Source organism: Rhipicephalus microplus, chromosome X (assembly GCF_043290135.1).
Source record: "Rhipicephalus microplus isolate Deutch F79 chromosome X, USDA_Rmic, whole genome shotgun sequence".
Lineage (NCBI taxonomy): Eukaryota > Metazoa > Arthropoda > Arachnida > Ixodida > Ixodidae > Rhipicephalus > Rhipicephalus microplus.
In genome coordinates this window covers 106,617,646-106,640,345 of record NC_134710.1, presented here as the reverse complement: position 1 = coordinate 106,640,345, position 22,700 = coordinate 106,617,646, and the positions used below count along the sequence as shown (strand labels likewise).

The 22,700-nt window shown below is 44.0% G+C and overlaps 1 protein-coding gene and 1 non-coding gene across 3 annotated transcripts in view; one reads left to right on the top strand and one right to left on the bottom strand.

Moving 5' to 3' along the window:
* The first annotated feature begins 1,380 nt into the window (after positions 1–1,380).
* On the top strand, positions 1,381–1,453 carry TRNAR-ACG (transfer RNA arginine (anticodon ACG)). The gene has a single exon. It is a non-coding gene; the product is annotated as a tRNA-Arg (tRNA).
* A 6,546-nt stretch (positions 1,454–7,999) lies between these two features.
* Positions 8,000–22,700, bottom strand: part of LOC119176272 (palmitoyltransferase ZDHHC11) — a 73,963-nt gene continuing 59,262 nt past the window's right edge. Inside the window, exon 11 of one of the 2 annotated variants that reach the window (XM_075877370.1) lies at positions 8,000–8,917. In XM_075877370.1, coding sequence (XP_075733485.1) covers positions 8,388–8,917 — 530 coding nt within the window. In that variant the 3' untranslated portion in view covers positions 8,000–8,387. The remainder of the gene's footprint in view (positions 8,918–22,700) is intronic. The other variant, XM_037427475.2, reaches the window with a different exon arrangement.

The following is a 22,700-nucleotide window of genomic DNA, read 5'->3' as shown; positions in this document are numbered from 1 at the left end:
TCGCAGCTGTTTTTCTTTTCATGCGGCAGGCATCTTTCTAGAGGAGGCGTTGACCCAGCGAACTCCAGAAACACTTTCCTTTCTCCGTGTCTAGAAACATCTCGAAGGGGCGTGGTGCTGCAGAGTTGCATCACGTTACGAGAGAGGTCCCGCCCTTTCCACAGCCTTGGCTGTGTGGCGCACCGAGAAAACGCCTTGAAATTTCGGGATTCCGATTGATTGCGCATATAAGCCAGCAGCGGAGGGAGTCGCATCAGGAGATGAAGAGGTTTTCCACCTGATGAAGGCTTGTGTTTCAAGCAGGAGAACGGTGTATTTGCCGCCAGTGGGCGAAGACGTGTTCTGCCGTCGCAGAGCGTGAGAGGCCGACGTGTGCGAACAAGTTTTGTTATTGTAGTGCGGATATTTGACGACGTGAGGGTTTTCTGGAAGAGAAATCTTGGGTGCAACGGGTCGACAGCCGGTGCTGGACTTGTCGAGCTGTATCGCCATGTAATGTGTCGTGCAATTATTTTGAGCAAATTGTTTCAGATTTTCAGCACGACACATGTGACGTATTATAATTTGCTTGCAACAAAAATTATCCAGTCCTTTTGTTTTTTGTTTTTTTACGCAGAATGGTAGACAGCGCGCTTGACTTCAATCAAAGGTTTAAAAAATTAATCTGGTATTATTCAGAAACCTATTTTCAAAGTTTAGGCATTTTCGTGTAAACCACGTATTCTCAGCCCAATTTTGAAGTAAAATGGAGCATGAAAAAAAACAAAACATGAAAATTATTTTAAAAGCAAGCACAAATATTAAAGTTCACAAATGGGGGGAAGTTTTATTACCTTCAGTTTAACTTGTCCGCAGCGAACTATTCCTGAGCTACAAATATTTTGTGTGGTTTGTTCTCTCGTATACCCTTCGACTGGTAAAGGAAACAATGTACTCATAAGATTTGATTTCACTTGTTCATTAATTGATATGAATAAACGTTGTGCGAATAAACGTTGTGAGTCTAGGTGCGCTCAAAGTAAAAAAAAAAATTCTAAAATTTTTGGGAAGTTTTTTTTTTGCGGGCAAAGCTTATATACATGTTTTTTCGGTGACCATAACATAATCTTTTTCACCAAAATTACTTCGTCACTATTTTTTTTTTTGGTCTAAGACTCCCTGCCTACGGTAAATTTAACCAAACTCAGGGGTGAATGACCGTGACCTTGTTCATTTTTGTATGCTGAATGCACCCATGAACGGCTAGTTTCATTTAGGTCCATTTGAATCATAACACCCCCCCCCCCCCAAAAAAAAAAAACTAAAAAACAATCGTCCGCGAGAATAGTGCTCTCTCTTGCAAACTGTTCACACCGCTACTTGCCAGCGTGCAGACGTCAAGGGCCTGTGGCGCAACGGATAACGCGTCTGACTACGGATCAGAAGATTCCAGGTTCGAATCCTGGCAGGCTCGCTCAGTCATTTTTTTAATACTACATAGCCTTTTTTTATTTCTTACACGACCTTTTTTCATAACTACCAGCATGGCGAATCGTATAAATGCTTTGATTTTTTTTTCTTTATTACACTCGCGTATACCTTGACATAACGCTAAGACCAATGCGCACTGCTGTCGTATCTTTCCTATTGATGCGTACATGCTTCTGCAGTGAATACTAGCTGTATGACTGGTCTGACCGGAAGCTACAAGTGCTTGACGTGAGTGCTTCGAAAGGCTCGCGCGCGTATTCCGAGATGCACTCAAGCAAGACGGTGCTATCTGTTACAGCTAGGGCTCGGCGTTTTCGGAGTTTGTTTTTCTTGAAATTCGGAGAGTTTTTCGGAGTTGACTTTTTGGGAGGAAATTCGGCGTTAATATGAGTTAACTTCTCGTGAATGTGCAATTCTCCGAAATTCGGTGTTTTATCTTGCAGCATAGGTTGTCCAGTGTGCTCTTGTATTTCCAATGAAAATGCGTTGCGTTGATGCTGATAATCTTTCTTTATATCCTTTCATTTCTTTTTGTTCCCTTTCTAACTTGTTCATTCATTAATTACCATGTTAATAAGGCTGCACTGCACTGATTCAACACTGCGCTGCACAGCCGTGAAATCGCCCAAGGGGGGAAGGAGCTAGGCAAACTGCTTGTCCTCTCGTGTTGATGAAAGATAAAGGACCTATTAATATTATTATTCTCAAAACCGCGAAATATTACACGAAATTACATCTCAACACAAATACATGCAAACACATTAAATGTACTTTAAGTGTCCAGAAGGCTTCAACGTGCAAACACATGCACACAAGCACAAATAATTCCATACAAAACACCTACGTTTGTAGGTGTTCCAACAATAAAGCTTGTTTTAATAGGTGCAAGCACACTTTACGAGATTGCTGTCGCTGATGGATGTTTGCTCCAATCAATTGATGAATGTCAGCTTTGAAAATGCCGTTTGGGCGTAAAAATGCTCTCCGAAATTCAGACTTTATCGATAAATCTGAATTGTCAAACATTTTATCGGTGGGTGTTTATCAGCTTCTTTTCGAGTTAATCTGCCTATACGGGTCCCTAATTATAGCACACAGTCCCACTTTCTAAGACGTGTCATCAGTACACAAGCATTACGGATCGCTTGCCAAAAGTTCTTAATGAACTCTTCTCGTAAGGCATTGTGTATGAAGCTTGATTATACTATGTTATTTTTTTTATATAGCGATATTTATTCAAATGTGCCCTAAGGCTACAAATTTTATAGTTCGCTTTATAATTTTACATTATCATTGCAGGAGTATGTGGAAGACTTTCGCGATCTATTGCAGTGAAAATGCGGTGTTTGTCTGCATTTCTACGGTTTATAATAAGTAGCTTTAATTGTTTTTTCTTGTGACAGGTGCTTGTTTTTCTGCTCGTATTTTTTATTGTTGTCTCAGTTCCCACTTGCATGTTTGTGTGTTTACATTGTTTTTTTTTCATATTTAGTACTTACCTGTGCTCACACAATACATGAGTACCACCTTATATTGCGCTGTAGTTTAGGTTTCGTTATATGCAGTCTTTCCATCTGATTTATGTTTTGCAACAAGGGGCACCACAAGAAGTGAAGCCGGCCACTGACTGCAGTTTTTTTTATCCCCTAAAAACCTTGAGGTAATAAAAAAAAACTGCTTCTGGTGCACACAATTCAGGCACAGGCGTGCGCACAGGGTACCACATTCCCCCCTCCACTCAGGAGAGGCGTCATCTGTGAGAGGCGCCAAGTCTGCTCACACTTTTACTCAGTCGTATCCCTGTCGCGTCATCAATTTTAATGTGCAGGGTTATGGCCATGCAAGCTTTCACACCGTTACTTATTACCACATCTTGCATGAGTATACACACGCCTGAAAATACATCATGGCGGGTCGCGGTTCCTCGAAAAACAGTTTCTGACCATGCCCCTGCATTTAAACTTCAGCCCTCTGAAGCATGGAGTGAAGTTTATCACTTCCGGTGGCTATTTCCTTCGGTGCTGCCGTACTGTATTTAAGACACAGGAATGCTCGCGATTTCCTGCGTGAGACAAAACGAATGGAATGTTAAGGATATCTAAATTACGCGTATTTTTCAACCATATTGCTTTGTTTTATTATTTTTTTCATAGTTAAACCAAGAATTAGCTCAAAAGATATCTATTTCCAATCATAGGTAGCACCGGCCGTTTCATGTCCGATCCTCCGTGGTGGGTTAGGCCAATTTCCTAATAGCTTTTGCCAAAAAGCTTCACCCACAGAGTCAAATTTATAAAAATCGGATGAAACTTTGAATTATGGGAACTACAGGATTTCAAAAGGCCAGAAATAAGCTTAGCTCGAAGCGTGATGAAACCTTCAGAAAGTCAGAACTACGTTTAGTTACTGTAAGGACGACAGGTGCCTGACATGTCGTCAGTAGTCCAAATTCATGCAAACGCTCGTTCTGAAGTATTAGATCGCTTAGTTGTAGCGCTGCAGGTGAGGAAACATAAAACAAATTCACCGATGACTACGATACTGCCTAATGCAAATTCTGACTCCTGAGCGGAGCTTCGTGTTTGGGTATTGCCTCGTTTGGGCATCACCAAATGTGTTTGAGGTGTTGTAGCTACGTAACATTCGTTACATATTGCCACAGAAACTGCTGCAGCGCTACGCCACGGCTGCTGATGAAAAAATCAAGCGGCCGTGGCTAAGCACACCACTCTGTGCATTGTGGGTGTCGCGAACCAATTGAGCGAAACACTGACAGCCCAATAACGACATATACAAAACTAGCCGCAGTGAGTGCCTGTCCTGCATGTGCACGAGCTCTAACTCAGCAGAGCTGGCAGACACTCGTCTGTTCCTGGCTTGACTAGGCCAGGAACAGACGAGTGTCTGTTCCTGGCCTAGGCCAGGAACAGACGATGTACACGCATCAAAACACGTTGCTGAAGTGCCCGTCATAGATCGTGAAGCCCTGTACGATGTGGTGACGAAGGACCGCAGCCGTGCATCAATCAAAGAACGCTTGGAAGCGATGGCGTAGAGGCACGCGAGCTCGAGTCTATTTCATAATTGGCGTGTATCACGTGTTTTTTGGTTCTTGGGGGGGGGGGGGGGGGGGAGGACCAGCCAGATTTCAGCAAAACATGAATGCTTGAGTTTGGGGTTACCTGAGGCAAGGTACAACATATACATGTATGCTTGTCTAAATGTGGTAATCAATCGACGTTTATTTCACTTCATTTCACTTGAAGATCGTTCTCCGATCGAAACGTCGACCAATAAATGTTTTGGACAAGCGTACACCTTTTATATATATATATATATAATAACACATGGATTGCACATGCTAGTAGTAGATGCCAGAACACGGTGAAAACGGTGTCCATATCACAGCAGTGGTTGGCTGAAGGACATCCACTAAATTTTAGTGGTCACTGTGGTGGCACTCTTCTCGTAAGACAGCACATTTCCAATGAAGACAGGACAAGAGCTTTTCAGCATGCAAACATTACTTTTTATTTAACGCTGGTGCTGTGCCATTACACAACATTAATGAAGCGCAGAGAGGCAATAAATGGCATCCAAAAATATGGCTACCCACATTGTCTCAAAGCTAAGACCAGATATTTGTCAAAGGCCGCTACCTTTCCTTCAAGAACAGTAACTAAAAAATATCACCATCTATACAAAAAATATATTTATGCTATGTGTAAGCTAATATCACTGAACAACACAGCACTGTCATGAATCACAATGATTAAAACATCTAAAACTAAAGTCACTGAAACTGAAATTTCATTTAAGAATGGGCAGTTGTGGTTGTAAAGCTTGTAAACATATTATAGCACTGACATGCCTGAGCAGAGAAAAGCACTTTTATATATTTTCTAAATATTTCTCATATCTCTGATAAATTATGTTAGCCTGAGAACCCGTTTCAGCAAAATAGAGCTATGAGAACAAGCTGTACGACTTCAACAGTGGACATATTCTATACGTACACCCACTATGAATAGAAAACAACAAGGTCAACAATATTTAATGCATCTATTGATGAACACGTTTGTTCTGAGCAAATCTAACATTTCAGCATGTGAAGGCATGGCATACATCTAAATATATGCAGCACACATGCGGTCCACCAAAACTAGACTTAGCTGACATACAACAGACAGAGACATCTTACAAGAAATTTGGAACAGTGAGATACCATTAGTGTGAATGCAGTGCAATGGAAAAAAAGATGTTGAGCCACTGTCTTCAGCACACATATATACTATATACATTTACAACTGGTTGCACGTTTATTAGCCATAAATAGAGAAAACATCGCTCATGCGGAATATCTGCAGTCACATGGAACATACATATAGCTTCACCTAGCCTTTATCACATGAACATCGGCAATATGCAGCTTTAAAAGAATCCCAAAGATACCAATTACAAACTATGGATACAATGCTTTCAATTCAATGCCGTGAAAGTATGTACTATCACTGACAAAAGTTTACTGATTCTGAAATCATGTGAAAAATTTTCTGCACAGCAAAATGAGCTACGACTACTAGGCACTGTTGTTCTCAGCTGCTTTTAGTACCACTGCTATGTAGTTTAATTCTGGACTGTGAGCACATTAGGCTTAAATAAACATGTTTCTACAATTTCATGGCCTGTGAACTTTTGTTTCTTAAAACATTCCACACAAACAATGACCTTTGTGATTTGCATACACCTTAAAATAAAAACCACAAGCTCGCTTTTTAAAATAATCTGATCACTAATTCTAGCACCTTTAAACAAATACTGAAAGAAAAAGGCAGAACTAAACTTGAAAATTAGATCATCTAAAGTGAACCAATGCTTTTATTACGAGCACATTTGAAGCTAAAGAGCTTTAAAGAATACACATACTACTGGTAGACTAGCTAAAAATGTAACTACACAAAGCTTACTGACAAATGTGTTGGTAACAAAATATACTTTCTTTAATTGAAAAAATCCAACATTATTACTACCCTATACATTCACAGCTTCAATGACTCAGACCACAAATGATACATGACTTTCAGAGCCACAATTTTTTTTTTGGAATATAAGCTGCAATAAACTGTCACTTTTAGGTAGCAGTTATTTCTTCTCTAAGTTACGTAATTCTTCGATATTACGACACAGCTGAAATAAGTTAACATGATGGAAGGTATAAGTGTTGCTGACTGCAACTTTTATTTACCTGTAGCGATGCTGCCACAAAGTGTATGATGAACATGAGCAGAGAACTTGATATGCACAGTAAAAAATATAAATCCGTAGCATGGGTTAAAAGGGGAATGTTTCCGTAAGAGCATATAAAGCACAACTTGTCCAAGAGAGTTGCTATACAAAACAGCAATTAGTGATTCAAAAAGAAAAGTCTTAAAAACAATGCAGGTCTACTATCTCATAACTACTTACTCCACTACGTCATTACTTGAGGGCAGGCACATGTATAAAATGCATCTTTATGCATAGTGCTCTACCTTTGACACATGTACAATAATGTGAACAGTTTATAAACACACACATATAAATAAACCTATACATGCAGCAAGTGCCGCAGTAAAACATGTTCCTTTGAACCACCATTGGGCATGTTGTTCTTTTACAGTTAAGTATTTCAAGGCTCAACTGCGAGTGCACCTTTGAACTCCAGCACACACACAAAAAAAATAACATGAAACACTGCTCTATAATACTCGCTATTCTTACTGCATTGAAACTTCACTTAGTAGACTTCACAAATTTGCATACTTCAACTGTATAAACACAGGGTATGTGGCAATTTTATTGCAATGAATTTAATGACATTGTGAAACCTAACTAGGCTACTTTTACCTCACAAATGCGAGTTAAACAACAGAATACCTGTAAGGCTTCTGTTGGATGCATACAATATTCTACGCTTTGCTTATAATGCATTAACTATGGGTTACGCCATGCATCCTGTATACAAATGTCCACGCCCACATTTTGGTGCAAGCACCTTAAGTAATTGACAACAACAAAGGAGAATTTTTGAAATCTAAGGCAAAACAAATTTATATGTCTAGTGGTACTTTAGAGTGAATTGAAAATGCTTGTTTTAAGTGAGGTTTCAGTGCAAAGAGGAAGAAAACAAAAAAAATAATACTAGCTTTGGCTACTTCAGCTGTAGAAAACAAAGTAAACCCGGCAGTGTTCACAAATACGTCTCTTTATTCAAACAGCTTATGGACTGCTATCACTAAAACTACGATCACTCTAAGAGTATAGTGGCAAGATATGATCCTGTCCTTCTCAGCCTAATGTAACAGTGCTAACTGCAGTAATGGTTTCTGTATGACCTGACTATGAATAATCTTCATACTGACACTACCAATTTGGCATGTTCACAAATAAGACTGAATCAAGAAGACAGATTTACCTTGTACTCATTTTTTTTTAAAACATTGCACATAAATGATTTTTTTTTGTTATACACCCATATACAAGAGTATGAAATTCAGACAAACACACACACAAAAATACACATTACCAAAGGAAGTTTCACTTGTAGAGTATACACAGGCATTAAGACACCCATACTTGTACAGAGTTTAACACCATGAAACAAACAACAATTGTGCACGCAATAATAGTGATGCAAAGTAGGTAAACAGGAGCAAATGAATTAGTTTAAGCCAGTTCACACATTCTGCATTACACAATACAATACCTACATTAAACACATTACAATCACATAGAAGGTGTACAACAATGCCAACTGTAAGACTAGGCTGAATGCACCATGTGCGTGTTCAACCATACTTGTTCAAAGAAGCAGCTGACAAGAACGGGAAACAAGAACATGACAGCAACCCTTTAGCTTTTTCCCGAGTGACCTAAGATCACCGGGGCTCTGTAACAACATCAGCAGAGACCTCAAATGTATTACCACAAGGAATAGAAGCCGACCTGACAGCCCAGCGCTGAAGATCACCATCCGCCGTTTCAGGCAATTGAGATGACAGGGTAAACACCTCACCTTCGGCATTAGCGCTGGATGCTGTTGAGGCAGCAGCAGTAGCAGGTGGAGCTATTGCACGTTTGGCAAGGGGTGGCAGAGCTCTGACATGCGGCCGAGCTTCTCGTGGGCTCTCCTTGTACGAATCTGAGTGGTGCTCTATGAGCAACTCTCCAGGTGTGGATGCTGGTAAGACAGCATTTTCAGTAAAGAGCAAGTTGCTAAGGCTCCCTCCACGGGCAGAAGTTCCCAGGCTTAAGGCTGCATTGGCTGCCATGGGAACCTGGACTGCATCGTCAGCGTCCAAGGATGACTGCGAGACCGAACAGCTGGCCGAGGTGATTCCAGCCACGCTGATGGAATCAAGTTTAGTTCTTTGGTGATCAGGGGCCCTTGCAGGGGATGGTGTCATTCCTAAGTGCATGAGAGAGCACAGGACCTTGATGCTGCAGCAACTTGTAGTCACATTACCAATATAAAGGCAGAGGCAAAAAGTATGCATAATGCTTAAGGGATGAGGGCCAAATGAAAAAAGAGGATTTTTTTATGAGGTTATGTTAAATGTGCAATTTATTGCCCACCATTTTGATGCATAAAGCTTCTGTCTATGCAGTTTTTTTCAAAAGATTCAAGCGAAAATGTTAAACAACCCATCACCTTAGACACAAAACTGAAAGTGCCAGTTTTGTGTGCATCATAGGATTACCTTGATACGTAGTATTTTGTTGCCTATTTAAAAATAATATCAAGTAAGAATGTGTCATAATGCTCTAAAAGCATTGTCAGCACATGATTTTTAATAATAAAAGTCATTAACTTCTCACTAAGTGAATGCCCCAAGTGGTACATGCATTGTTTATGCACAACGTCGTTTATTTGAGCCTATAAACCATCAAGTTTGCTTTCTTTGATGATATGTGTCATTTCAGTAATGGCAACAGAAACACATTTGATATTTTAAAATGAATTCGGATTGAGCCCTGTTGTGTTCCAAGCACCCCTGTGTCACGAGCGAGCCTCCGAACCCGCGAAGGACCGGATGCTGAAACTGCTTCCAGATGTTGACTCCTCCCCTTCCCCCGCTCGGCGCAAACGAGCCACTGTTCGTTTCCCCCGGCAGTTCGGCCGCCGCCTCCATCCGAATAGGAATAAACTTGTTTTTAACCGTTCGAGGCTGTCCGAGCTTTTTGGACTACCGCGACCAACGCGTACGTCTATGGGCCGACGACAACACCGGACATAACAGTGGCGACGAGGAAGTGAATTTGGACCAACGCTACGCAACGATATTGACAAGCTACAAGCTATGGCTACGCACGGGCTCCCAAATCGGCTACCCAAATTTAACGGCTCATCATGGTCATCGTGGTTTGGACGCCCGCAATTTTACTTCGAGGCTAACAACATCACTGATGCAGCAATGAAGAGGGTCAACCTGCTTACGCTGTATGGGGAGCAGACATACGACACAGTCTGTGCCCTGATTCAGCCACGCATTCCAGCAGCCGTTAACTACGACGACATCGTAGCAGCGCTGCAAGAGCACTATGACCCAAGGCCATCGGAGGTCTACTGTCGAGCCCGCTTCCAACGGCGAGACCAACTGGAAGGCGAAAAAGTGGCCGAATACGTAGCGGCTCTCAAAAAGCTCGCTGCTGACTGCAATTTCCGGACGTTGACCGCGACAACTGCAGCTACTGCGCAGGAGGGATCGACTGCCACACCTGCTAACACCACTATGCTCCTCTTGGACGTTATGTTGCGTGACCGTTTTTTGTGCGGACTGCGTGACGCAGGCCTACAACAACGCCTGTTCGCGGAGACGGGTTTCACCTTCTCCAAAGCCTACGACATCGCCCAACGAGCGGAGAGCGCCGGTCACCAGCAGAGGGATATTCGACAGAACGTCGAGCCGGTGCATCACACCAGTCAGCAGTCAGGTCATTCCACGTCTAAGGCGAAATCAAGCAGAAAGACACAGCGCTGTTGGCGATGCGATGACATGCACGATTCCCAGGTATGTCGATACAAGACAGCGACCTGCAATTTTCGCCAAAAACTGGGACACATTGAAAAGGCATGCATCTCGAAGCGCAAACAGCTCGGACCGAAGACTTCAGTGCAACGGAACAACAATGTCGACGCACAGGAGGGCCAGACACAAGATACAAGCCGAACAGCACTAACGTCATCGGCACTATATGACTTAAACACCGTTGTGAACCTCGGAACGAGACCGAAGATTACAACTGATATTATGGTACACCAGCGCCCTATCAGGTTTGAGGTGGATTCCGGAGCAGCATGTACGCTCATCAGCGAGGACACTTTTCGCGCTACTTGGCGTGAGAACGCGCCAGCTCTCCAGCAAGACGACATGCAGCTGAGAACGTGGTCCGGACATTCCCTTCCACTGCTGGGCTGTGCCAACGTAGACGTGTACTACAACGGGCAGACCCATCAGCTCCCCTTGCTAGTCGTCCACGGTTCTGGATCAAGCCTTTTAGGACGAAATTGGTTCACCCCCCTTGGAGTGGTCATTGGCGGAGTTCACCACACACCCAGTTATCCGTCAGTGGAGCAGCTTCAAGATAAGTACAAAGCGGTTTTCTCCGAAGAAATACCAGGGAACAACGGACCTCCAGTCACACTGGAGCTGCGGGAGGATGCGACGCCGAAATTTTTGTTTTGAAAGCTAGGTCGGTGCCTTGCGCCCTACGAACGTCAGTCGAGAATGAGCTTGACCGATTGCAGGAACAAGGGATCATCGAACCGACGCAACATTCGGAATGGGCTACACCACTCGTTGTCGTCCGAAAGAAGAACGGTACCCTACGCCTCTGCGGAGACTACCTTAGTGCTGTCGACCTGGCGACAAAAGCATCTTCCTACCCACTGCCGACACCGGAAGAGGTTTTTAGCACGCTTCGTGGTGGAAAAATCTTCAGCACCTTGGACTTGACACAAGCCTACCAGCAGCTGAAGGTGAGCGAATCAACGTCTGAACTGCTCACAATAAACACTATTAAGGGTCTTTACCAAGTTAAAAGGCTACCATTCGGAATATCTGCAGCGCCAGCAATCTTCCAGAAATTTATGGAGTCTACACTTAGCGGGATCCCAGGTGTTTGCGTCTACTTGGACGATGTTATTGTCGGTGGCGCCTCCAACGAAGAGCACACAGAACGCTTGGAGCTCATTTTGGAAAGGCTAGCAAATGCTAATTTGGGCATCAGTAAAGAAAAATGTGTTTTTGCGGTGCCTGAAGTGAAGTTTCTTGGACATCAAATTGACACGCAGGGTATCCATCCCACTGAAGACAAAGTGCGTGCAATCACCGAAGCACGAGCGCCTACTAACAAGCAAGATCTGCAGTCGTTTTTGGGGCTATTGACGTTCTACGACCGGTTCTTAGAACATCGAGCTACAGTGGCCAACGATCTATATCAGCTCTTGCAGAAAGAAGTCCCATGGACTTGGTCACCACACCACCAAGAGTCATTTGTTGCCCTTAAGCAACTACTTCGCAAGTCTACTGTTCTGCGACACTACGACGAAAGGAGACCCTTACTGCTACCCTGTGACGCATCATCATACGGAGTGGGAGCAGTCCTCTCCCAAGTTGACGACCAGGGACGGGAAGCCCCGATCGCTTTTGCTTCGTGCACCCTATCGCAGGCAGAGAGGAATTATTCCCAGCTAGATAAAGAGGGACTTGCCATCATCTACGCAGCAGATCACTTTCGGCAGTACATTACCGGCAGGAAAGTGACTTTCATAACAGATCACCGGCCCTTATTGGGTATTATGGGCCCCCAGAATCCCATGCCACAGACATTGTCGCCGCGAATGACACGATGGTGCATCAAGATGTCGGCGTACGATTACGAACTCGTACATCGCACTGGGAAGAAACACCAGAACGCCGACGCACTAAGCCGCCTGCCGCTAGACACCACAATAGATGAACCACCCCCGCCGGGTGATATACTCATGTTTGAGGCGCTGCCGAACCCTCTGCTAACAGCTGACACGATAGCAGCATCAACGCAGGAGTGCACTGTCTTGAAGGAAGTCTACGCAGCTATACAAGAAGGCAACGTGCAGAAGCTAAAGGGTGAACACTTCAACGCTTACCGCAAGCGAGCTGCGGAGTTGAACACTCATCGCGGTTGCGTCACCTTGGGATCAAGAGTTGTAATTTCAGCGGCACTTCGCGAACAGGCCATGTCGCTTGTCCACGCAGGTCATCGAGGCATTGTTGCCATGAAAAAGTGCACCAGAAGTTATATGTGGTGGCCTGGTATCGACCATGATATAGAATTAACAGTTCACGATTGCCAGCCTTGCTAATGCAACCACAGAAGCCCGCCAAGAGCCCCTATTCCTGAATGGGAAAAACCAGACACGCCTTGGCACACCCTGCACATTGATTTTGCTGGACCTATCGAAGGGTGTTCATTCCTGGTGGTTGTAGATGCATACACCAAGTGGCTGGAGGTAAAACAAATGGCTACAACGACATCGGCAGCAGTTATCGACACTCTGCGGTCGTTGTTTGCAACGTTTGGCCTACCGCGCAAGGTGGTCTCGGACAACGGCACTCCGTTTATGTCCACGGAGATTCTCAAGTTTTACAGCGACAACGGCGTCTCGTCTGTTACATCAGCTCCTTACCACCCGGCTACGAACGGACAAGCCGAGCGCTACGTGGCTGAGCTAAAGTGCGCCCTTACTAAAGACCAGACTGGGACAATGCAACGCCGCATCGCGCGCTTTCTCTTCAGACAGCACAACACTGTTCAAAGCACTACTGATCAAACGCCAGCGAAATTGATGTTCGGACAAGAAATGAGAACCCAGCTGACAGCAATCGTCCCGGAGCCCTCAGCGAAAGCATCGTCAGAGGAAGAAAAGCTCCCGCATAGCAGGAGAATTGAAAGTGGACAACGCATATATGCCCGCCAGTTCCACAGAAAGCCCGGCTGGGTTGAAGCGACGGCACTCAAACGCATAGGTTTGCGGTCATGGCTCGTCGACATTGGTTGAAAGGCCACACGCCGCCACCTTAATCAGCTACGCCGTTCAGGTAATTTGCCAACGGAACCTCCCATTTAAGCAGCCACCTCGACGGAAGCTTCGTTCCACTTAGCCTGGCATCTCGCACCAGATGAATCGGCGCCGCCGCCCGCCGGCCCTGGACACAAAAGAAACGACACCCAGCGAGCGGAGGCTTCTCTTCCTAGTGCGTCCAGAGCGTCCACGCGCCCACGGCGGCCCCCAGATCGCTTCCAAGCGACAATCTAGGGAGGGAGGAGATGTTGTGCTCCACGCACCCCTGTGTCACGAGCGAGCCTCCGAACCCGCGAAGGACCGGATGCTGAAACTGCTTCCAGATGTTGACTCCTCCCCTTCCCCTGCTCGGCGCAAACGAGCCACTGTTCGTTTCCCCCGGCAGTTCGGCCGCCGCCTCCATCCGAATAGGAATAAACTTGTTTTTAACCGTTCGAGGCTGTCCGAGCTTTTTGGACTACCGCGACCAACGCGTACGTCTATGGGCCGACGACAACACCGAACATAACAAGCCCGGTATCCACATTGAAAAACAGTGCCTCACAAATGATCAGCACCTCAGCACGAGAGTGTCTTGTCACGTCACTGATGCTGCAAATCAAGCTCGAAAAAAAAGGGGGAGAGAGTTGCCGCTGGAGGAAAAGCACATAGTAGTGAGATTCACGATGGTACTGGCTATAAGTGAAAACTTTAGCCCTCTTGAATAGCTTGTGTAAGCACTCCACCTATTTCAAATCTTTTTTTTGTTGATTTTCTCAGAACCTATACTTCTGCTATTTTTTTATACACCAACAGCCGTAACTCCTTTGCCAATGAACATAATTATTGCTTCTTAAAAAATGTTTTTCCGTCACTTGGCCTCATACCTTGAGGACCACTGCTATTCAAATTTGCTTTGCGGCTTTTAACCCATTAACGATTAGGTGTGTGGCGATAATTCAAACATAAGCCTTAAATGCTCCAACAAGACATATAATTATTGCTAGCACTGTTATTTATGATCAATCTTGCCATCTCCATAAAACACATGCCTGCCATAGTAAGAAATCAGTGATGGACTGCAAAGGCCACACATAATAACCAGACATATAATCATTTGTGCTAAAGCTTTGGTGACATTAAGAAGTGCGCTTGCTGAAATTCATTCCTTCGTGTGCAGGAAGGAATGAAACAATATGGTCGCTATATTGCAATCTTATTGCCTCAAAAGTGCCATGACATGATCCCCCAACAATTTGGAGTTTTCAAAACTAAAAGTGGACGGTCCACCACTATGCCTATACAGACATGAAAAGTGGGCCGTAAAAGAATATGTCAGTCCAAAACAAGCCCAAGAAGTTCCTGGCTGCAAATACCGCCTACCCCCTGTGAATGCCATTTTGCTAGGGCACGTGTGACGTCATGTGCAATAAGAAGCGGTTCTACCCGTTTTCTACTACAGGTTCAGCCGCTGCAAATTGTTCTATTTCAGTGCTGAACTAAAGAAAGCTAAAATAGCCCAATTTCACGTACAGCTGGTCACAGAACAATATTGTTCACCGCAATGCAGACGCTCGCACAGCTAGCCCCTTGTTATGTCACAGCTTGAGAGTGCACCAGTGTTGCCCGACTCTCAAGCCGCTCATGTGTTTATAAAAATGTTGAATTATAAATTAAGTACTCAACCAAATGCACTAAAATTTCCCCAGCTTATTTGTGAACACAGTAAAATTAACCCGCATAACATAAATTAGGATGAGATCTAACAGGCAATCATGCCAAGAAACGTATAGGGTATGTTATTAGAAGTAATCGTCATGTAAATGTGAAAAAAGAAAAGTGGAGGAAAAGATAACTTGCTGTGGGCAGGTATCCTATAAAGTGGACGGTGGGGATAGCCGCCGTGGTAGCTCATTTGGTATAGCATCGGATGCCTTACTGGAAAGTCGCAGATTCGGTCCCTGCCCATGGCAACTAATCTTTTCATCCACTTTTCTTTCTTTACATTTACATTACAATTACTTCTAATAATATCCCGTACACTTTTCTTGGCATGATTCTCTGTTAGATCTCATTATTACTGTGTCCAGCAAAGAAAAATGGGCCCTTAAATGTACACTTCTTTCTTTCACAGATTAGGAAAGTATATTAGGTGCTGTCATGGTTCCTTTGTTGGGCACTGCTGCCTTGTACAAAAAACGCACCATTATGACAGTGTGCACATACCGTATTAATGTCACAAGGTGCTGCCAATTCAGATCAGCTCTACAGCTCAGTTTAAAGCTATTGCTGTGCAAATATTAAAAAAAACTTCAATAGGACTAACAAGCCATGCTATCCAATTCGTATTCTACTCAGTAAATAAGAATCTGGAGTTGCGAAATACTCATTTCTACAAAATACAGTAGACTCTCATTAAGTGGAACCTGAAAGAACCAAAAAAATGTGTTCCATTTAACAGGAATTCTGTTTACTGAGAGGTGAGCTAGGTCAGAGCATTCAAGTATGAAACCAATCATATCAGAGGCAGTTGTTTCATTTAACCAGCAGTTCCGTTCAACAGATTTCTGTTTACTGAGAGTCTGCTGTATACAAGGGATAATAACATTTATTAAAGATCCCATAAAGACAAAAAAACAGATGTGCAACAAATGACTTTTCTGGAGGATAGCTGTGGCACATAAGCAGTGCAGCACACAATTTCTTCTCGGTAACTCTTGCCATTCAATAAAAATGGCTTGCTGTCAGGCATAACAGCCTATAAATAACATAGTGTTACTATTTACTATATGGCCCATCTCACCATATCTGAATCACTTGAAAACACACTTCTTTCCATCAGCATATAACTTTATATGTATGTCTGGCATAGTGATAGCTCATGTTACTCCTATGTTGTCTTAAATAACTAAAAGCAGAGGTTCATCATTTACAAGCTCCTCAGTTTTTATAACATCTAGTTCCGAAGGTAACATATACATCAATGTCAATGTATATAAACCTGAAATCTGTAGATTCTACGCAAGCTTCTTATTTCGTATTGGTTACAAAATGCAAAAAAATTCAATGCTTAAAGCTCATAATACTTATTCAATGGTGCCTAATTTTACAAGAGAGTAAAACAGTTTAAACATCTCAAGTGAAATTTTTTGTCGTTGTGGTCTATCAAGCTTGTCCCTTATCATCATGACAAAACATTTTTAATGCAGCACAAAATAGACTACAAGGCTGTCTGTGGACCACAGATGCTATTGAAAGTCAAAGAAAAAAACTAAAGGCAAGACTAAATAAATAAATTTACGCACTGCATTTCTTAAAAAAGGGGCCTTGCTAGCACAACTTATATTGAAGAAATCTAGGTTTTTAAAAGTGTTGCAGCCCTAACAAATTTCAGGATTCCACTGGAAAACACAGAAAGAAAAAAACAAGGCCTTAAATTCCTCTTCTTTCCTTCAATCATAGCAAGCATCTCATTCGGGCAGGCTTGATGCCTTCAGATAGAGCGCGAGGGATTATTGGTCAGCTGCCAGCTCGTAATAACATCACATGATATGTGGTGCCTACAGGCAGGAAAAGAGAGCTCCACACTCGCCGTCATGGCCACCCGCGGCACTGACTACCAGGTTTAAATGCACATACATACCCCATAAAATGGATAAGAGATGACAACTACTGTAGCTCAGTTATTAAAGCACCAGCAATCATTGTAAAGTCATGGGTTATGTGCCTGCCAGCGGCAAGTTATCATTTCGTCCACTTTTCTTTTTACCACATTTACATTACAATTAGTGATCCTCATACACACTTTTCTTGGCACCACTGTCAGTTAGTTCTCATTAAAGGGGCTCTGGAACACTTTTTCAAGTAGCAATCTAATAGACTCACTAAAGCAGCTTATCGCTTCACGAATGCACTGCCGTAAAAATTTTTAGAACCAGTCCTGTACGAGCGATGTTACAAAGATTAGTCACAAGCTGCGATTGCATTCTCTCTTCTCTCGTCCTGATGAAAGCCCTGGAAGCTAAGCATAAAGAATGGCACGGGGAAAAAAAATACGTCACGTGTGCCTCGTGACCTCGAGCACTTTCTCTCTCTTTTTTTTCTTCTAGCACGTGGCTTTTGAGTGCAATCGCGCACGCCCGCGTGGAAAAGTCGCGGCCTTCAGGGGTGGCTCCGAGCACGCCATGCTCAAGTCCCCCAACGGCCGATACAATGGCTGTGACAAGTTATTTTGTATCTTGTAGCATCATTTGTCGAGAGAAGAAAAATCAATTTTAAGCTGACTTTGAGAATTATAGTAAACTGCAGGTCGCATGTGCCGCTATAACATTTGGCTTTTTTGTTCTCGGGGTCCTCAACTACCGATCGGCAGCATTTTCTGACCATGCTCGAAAAGTGCTGCAGGGCCACTTTAATATTATGTTTAAAACTGTAACATAACAGCATGTTCATCAACTGCTCTCACTGGCAACGATTTTATTTTGCTTTGTGCTTGAACATTCCATTGTGTTATGGTCATCACAAAATGAAAACTGATGTAGTAAATTTAATCTGATCGGCAGGTAATCAACCTGAATTAGCAACTTGTAAATAAAGCAAAAGCATGTGCTTCAGCACCATACCTTGCACATAAACATCAGTTATGTGCAGTGGCGGATCCAGAGGGGGGCGGTAGGAGCAATCACACCCCCCACAAAGCCAGTGTCTGCACCCCCCCTCTCTTCAGTGCTTGTTGTTGACTTTTTATCACCAATCAGAACAAATGAATGATCACTACGAGCACACATTAACAAAATTTAGGTTTTGAAGAGGTTTTTATGGTAATAAAACGAAAAAAAGTTAGGATTCCGCCCCCTTCCTCTGGTGTTACTTCAAGCGACCGCCCCCCCCTAAAATATGTCGCTGGATCCACCCCTGGTTATGTGTACCTAAGTGAACACTATTTTGTACCTTTGCCTCAAGCAGTATATAACGGTACCACAATAATCATTTCAGTAAATGTCAGCCTAAATGCTAAAAAATAAATGCAAATCATCTTGCTTATTTACTACCACTTACGTAGGGAGAGTCACTACAATGAAGGGAAACAACAACTGCCCTGAGGCAGTTGGCAACCATGTCATAGCAAGCAGCTGTAGTACAGTCTACTAGAAGGGGAAGTGTGCCGTGCGCGGCACGTTTCAATGGAGGCAAGGGGGCCCCCGCAGCGATGAAGCAGGTTGAGTACAGCCTGGGGGCACTAGGGGACGCTGCGAGCCAGAGGAGTGCGTGTGGCAACACATGTTGCACTGTCCATTTGGCTATTAACCCGTGACCAGTTCCTCGTCGCCGGTATTCTCGCATTGAATAACTCTGCTCCTCACTAGATTGTGCTGTACGTGAGTGAAGAAATTACGGTGGTGTTTGCGCTTGTCTACTGGAATGAGAAAAAAGGAATGGAAGACGGCGGGACAAGCGAGACGGCTTTTGCTTTGTGCCAAATTGTAACAGCAGCTACCGCTCGTGTAAAAAAGTGCCTTATTTTAGATGCCGTTAAAGCTGACCACCGGGAAAAATGGTCGTGGGAGATCAAGAGAGGTGATCGTGTCCTCAACAAGAGCAGCGCTGTTTGTGAGCGACACTTCGAAGCAAGGTTCATACAGCGAACTTTCAAGACGACTATCGACGCTAAAGTTATTGAGATCCCCAGAGACTTACCATTATTATCAAAAAGCTGCCATTCCTACAATTTTATCTGATGCTTCCAAGTATCTTTCAAGATCACTGCCAAAAAAATGAAAGGATCGCAAGCTTAACGATCAGATTCTCCCCAAACTTAAGTGAAAACGTGAGAGCAACACGTCGTCAGAAGTTCAGTCGAACGACGTTGATCAAGGCAGTTCAGTCGATGATGTTCCTGAACAGAAATGCCAAAGAATGTCGAATAATGTTGACCGAGACGGTGCCGCTGATAAAGCTCGTGAGCAAGAATTTCAAGGGCAGTTCTTTTCAAAGCTCACCATTCCAAATGAGTGGTCGGAAATTTTCCTGCCAAGTGTTGGGGACTGATTTTTTTATGCTAAGTTGGAAGCCGACGCTGTTGAACATAGCAAGGTAGCATTGAAAAAACTTATTCAGATTAAGAAGCAAGCTGCCGAAAGTGCTGCAACCGCCGAAGTTCTCATAAGAGGAAAGAAGTGGTGCCAAGAGGAACTTGTAGCATGAGAAAAGGCAGAGTTGCTGATAAAAAATGTGAGCAAATTGACTTTGTGTCCCGGCGTGGGAATGAAGCCTTCAGCTAGTAAATGCCCATCCTTTAATGGGGCGTTCTCTTCAAAGCACTGCACGCTTGTAGTAAACGACCTCGGTGCTTGTGTTCACTGCAAATATCAGAGAAAGCTGATACTCAACCAGCTTTCCAGAAGACGATGTCAGAAGATGTTTACGAAACAAAGTCCTTGCAATATACGACATAACCTTTGGAGAACGAAAGCCAAGCTTAGGAGCGCAAAAATTAGCATAAGCCGAATGAAAGCAAAATATGAGCAGTTATCTGAAGAAGCAGTAGCTGAAAAAATTAGAGGCCTTCGATTGATGCTTCCCGACTGTTTCGTATGCGAAGCAATATAAAAGATATAAATTTCACAAAACCGAACACAGACACTTTTATGCAAAAAACAGATACTTATGCTGTTTAAGTTCATACGTTGAAATTTACCCAATAGGAGGGTTGCACAGGAGCGTGGCCCACGAGATGGCGCCAGCGTAGAAGAGGCAGCGTACCCATCTTTGTGGTCTCTCTCCTGGCCGCCGCCGGCAAGTAGTCGCAGAATGTACACTCACAGGCGTCCGTGCGAGATTCCGAGGCACTGCGCCGTGCTCCCAACCGGGCTACAGAAATTAGGTGCCATTCTCCTCTTCTAACCACTACCGTACCACCGTTCGAGATTCCTGTGGTCATAATGGTAGACTGTGCCATATTTGGTTGCTACAACCACTCGAGTAAGAAGCCTGGTAATGAGAATGCATCTGATGGCTTTTTTCCTATACCTAAAGTGATTGTGAACCAATCGCAAAGGTTTGGATGGCTCAGCCACACACTACACCGTGTGTGCGTTGAACATTTCATTTCCGATAACTGTTCAGAACCTATGCAACATCACAGAGGTTGTTTACGCAGCAGGAGACGAGCGCGCGCACTACGTCCGCGATCACTGCTTATCAGCGGCATCATCCAGGTAGGTGCGGCGTGTTGCTGATTTTGGTGTGTTAGTAAGCAGTCAGCGACACAGTGTGGGCATGCCGCCATCTGTTCTCGTTTACCCATGCTTTGACAAGAGCGCACTGCGTCGCTGACTGTTTAAGAGAATGGTCAGCTAAGTACATAAACGGTGATATCACATTAACGTCGATCAGTTACAGTCGAGACTGTATGTGATCTCTAGGTGTGCAACTGCCCAACGCGCATCCTTGGACCCTGCAGCAAAGATCATTTTTGATAGCAAGCGGCTTGGGCTCAACCACGAACGAACTGTGCCAACTGTATCACCTCACATTCTCTTGCTAATGGTGAAGCCCTTCCACGCAAAGAATTCGTGAAGCGACACCACTGCGGTGACAAAAATTATTCGTCCGAGCACTGAGCAAGCGGAACCAGTCACGTTTCCGACGACGACTCGGCGGCCGTCTTCGAGGTCTCGAACTCGGTGCTGTTGGACCCATCTGCAAGTCACATAGTTGTGGGCGTCCATCGATTTGTAGGCTTTAAACGTGTCCCTTGTTGCGAAGCTTGTGCCGCCAACGAGGTGGTCTTTAATGTCCGTGAGCTCGATACGGGAATAACTCTTCACATCACGCACAGCTTCATCGCTGCTGAAGTCGAACGGGTTGATATCCGCCGAAAAAGTGAACTTTATGTTCGTAGCGAAGTTTCGCCCGACCTCGGAAGTCACGCGCGTAGGCACTCAGTCGCATTTCGCCACATTGGTACAGTACGTAGCGGCACGCACACAACCTCTCACTGCCGCTCGCTGCTTCAAAAAGGGCGCGCCCAGACCACTGACATGGCGGTAGAGGCAAACGCCGCTAGCGCCTCAAGTGAATGACGTCACGTGCAACCCTCCTATACTATTTGAAAGTACATCACTACTATATAAAGTTTAGTAACTTCAAAAAGAGACAACTTCGGCTGCTAAAAACGACCTCACCGAATCGTAGTCGGGTGTTTTTGTGTACGCTCGTTATAGCGAGAGAACAGCTAGTGCCTACGCGGAAGGGCTGAATTTCACCATCGGGTGGAATTATCGCATAAAAAGCCACGACAACAACTCGAAACAATGCACAAATCGGCCACACAGCCCACTCACAGAGCCATCACAGCAGCGAACATAGGGCTCCTTCAGCTAGCAGCGCCCTCTAGTCGCGCGCGGAGAGGTCGTAGCTAGAGGGACCCTCTTTCTGGCGCCGCATGGCACACTTTTCCTTCTAGTACACTGTAGCTGTAGAGTTTCCACAGCAGCAGAGGACGACCGAAGTTGTCCGCACTCTCATGATATAATGGTTTGGAGCGGCAGTTGGGGTCAGTGGCAGACCACTTTTTTTTTGGAAGTAGTAGCGTTTAGAACATTGTTGTGTCTGTTTCACTGCTTTCTCTGAGTTTCTCATCACCGCTGCATTGCTGAAAATGCAATTTTTATGTTCCAGAAGGCAAAATTTCACACTGGTGCACTGAAATAATGTAAGTATTCGCCAATGGAGCAGATTGATTAGGATTGAATAGTACAGTGAGGTTCGCTACAACTGTGTCGCCGTTACACTTATTCTTTTATATAGCTCGATGTTGAATGTGTGTGCTGAAATCATACTTTTTGCATACATTGCATTTAATTAGCATGCAATCAAAGTTTACGATTGCATATAGGCATGTTAAAGCATTCATATCGTGCATCGACGAAATTATGTTTCGAAAAGCGTAGTAGGGTGTGAAATGCATCAGTTAGCAATCCGTTTACAGTTACTGTAAAAAATGTTTTTGTAATTGATTCTAAGAAATGAGAAAGAAAAAAAAGAATATTGTTTTTATAGTTTTCAAAACAAGAAGACATACTGTGGTGGGCCCAACTGAAAGTCGGCTGGGAAGAATAAAAGAAGTGCCGGGTGTATGTGT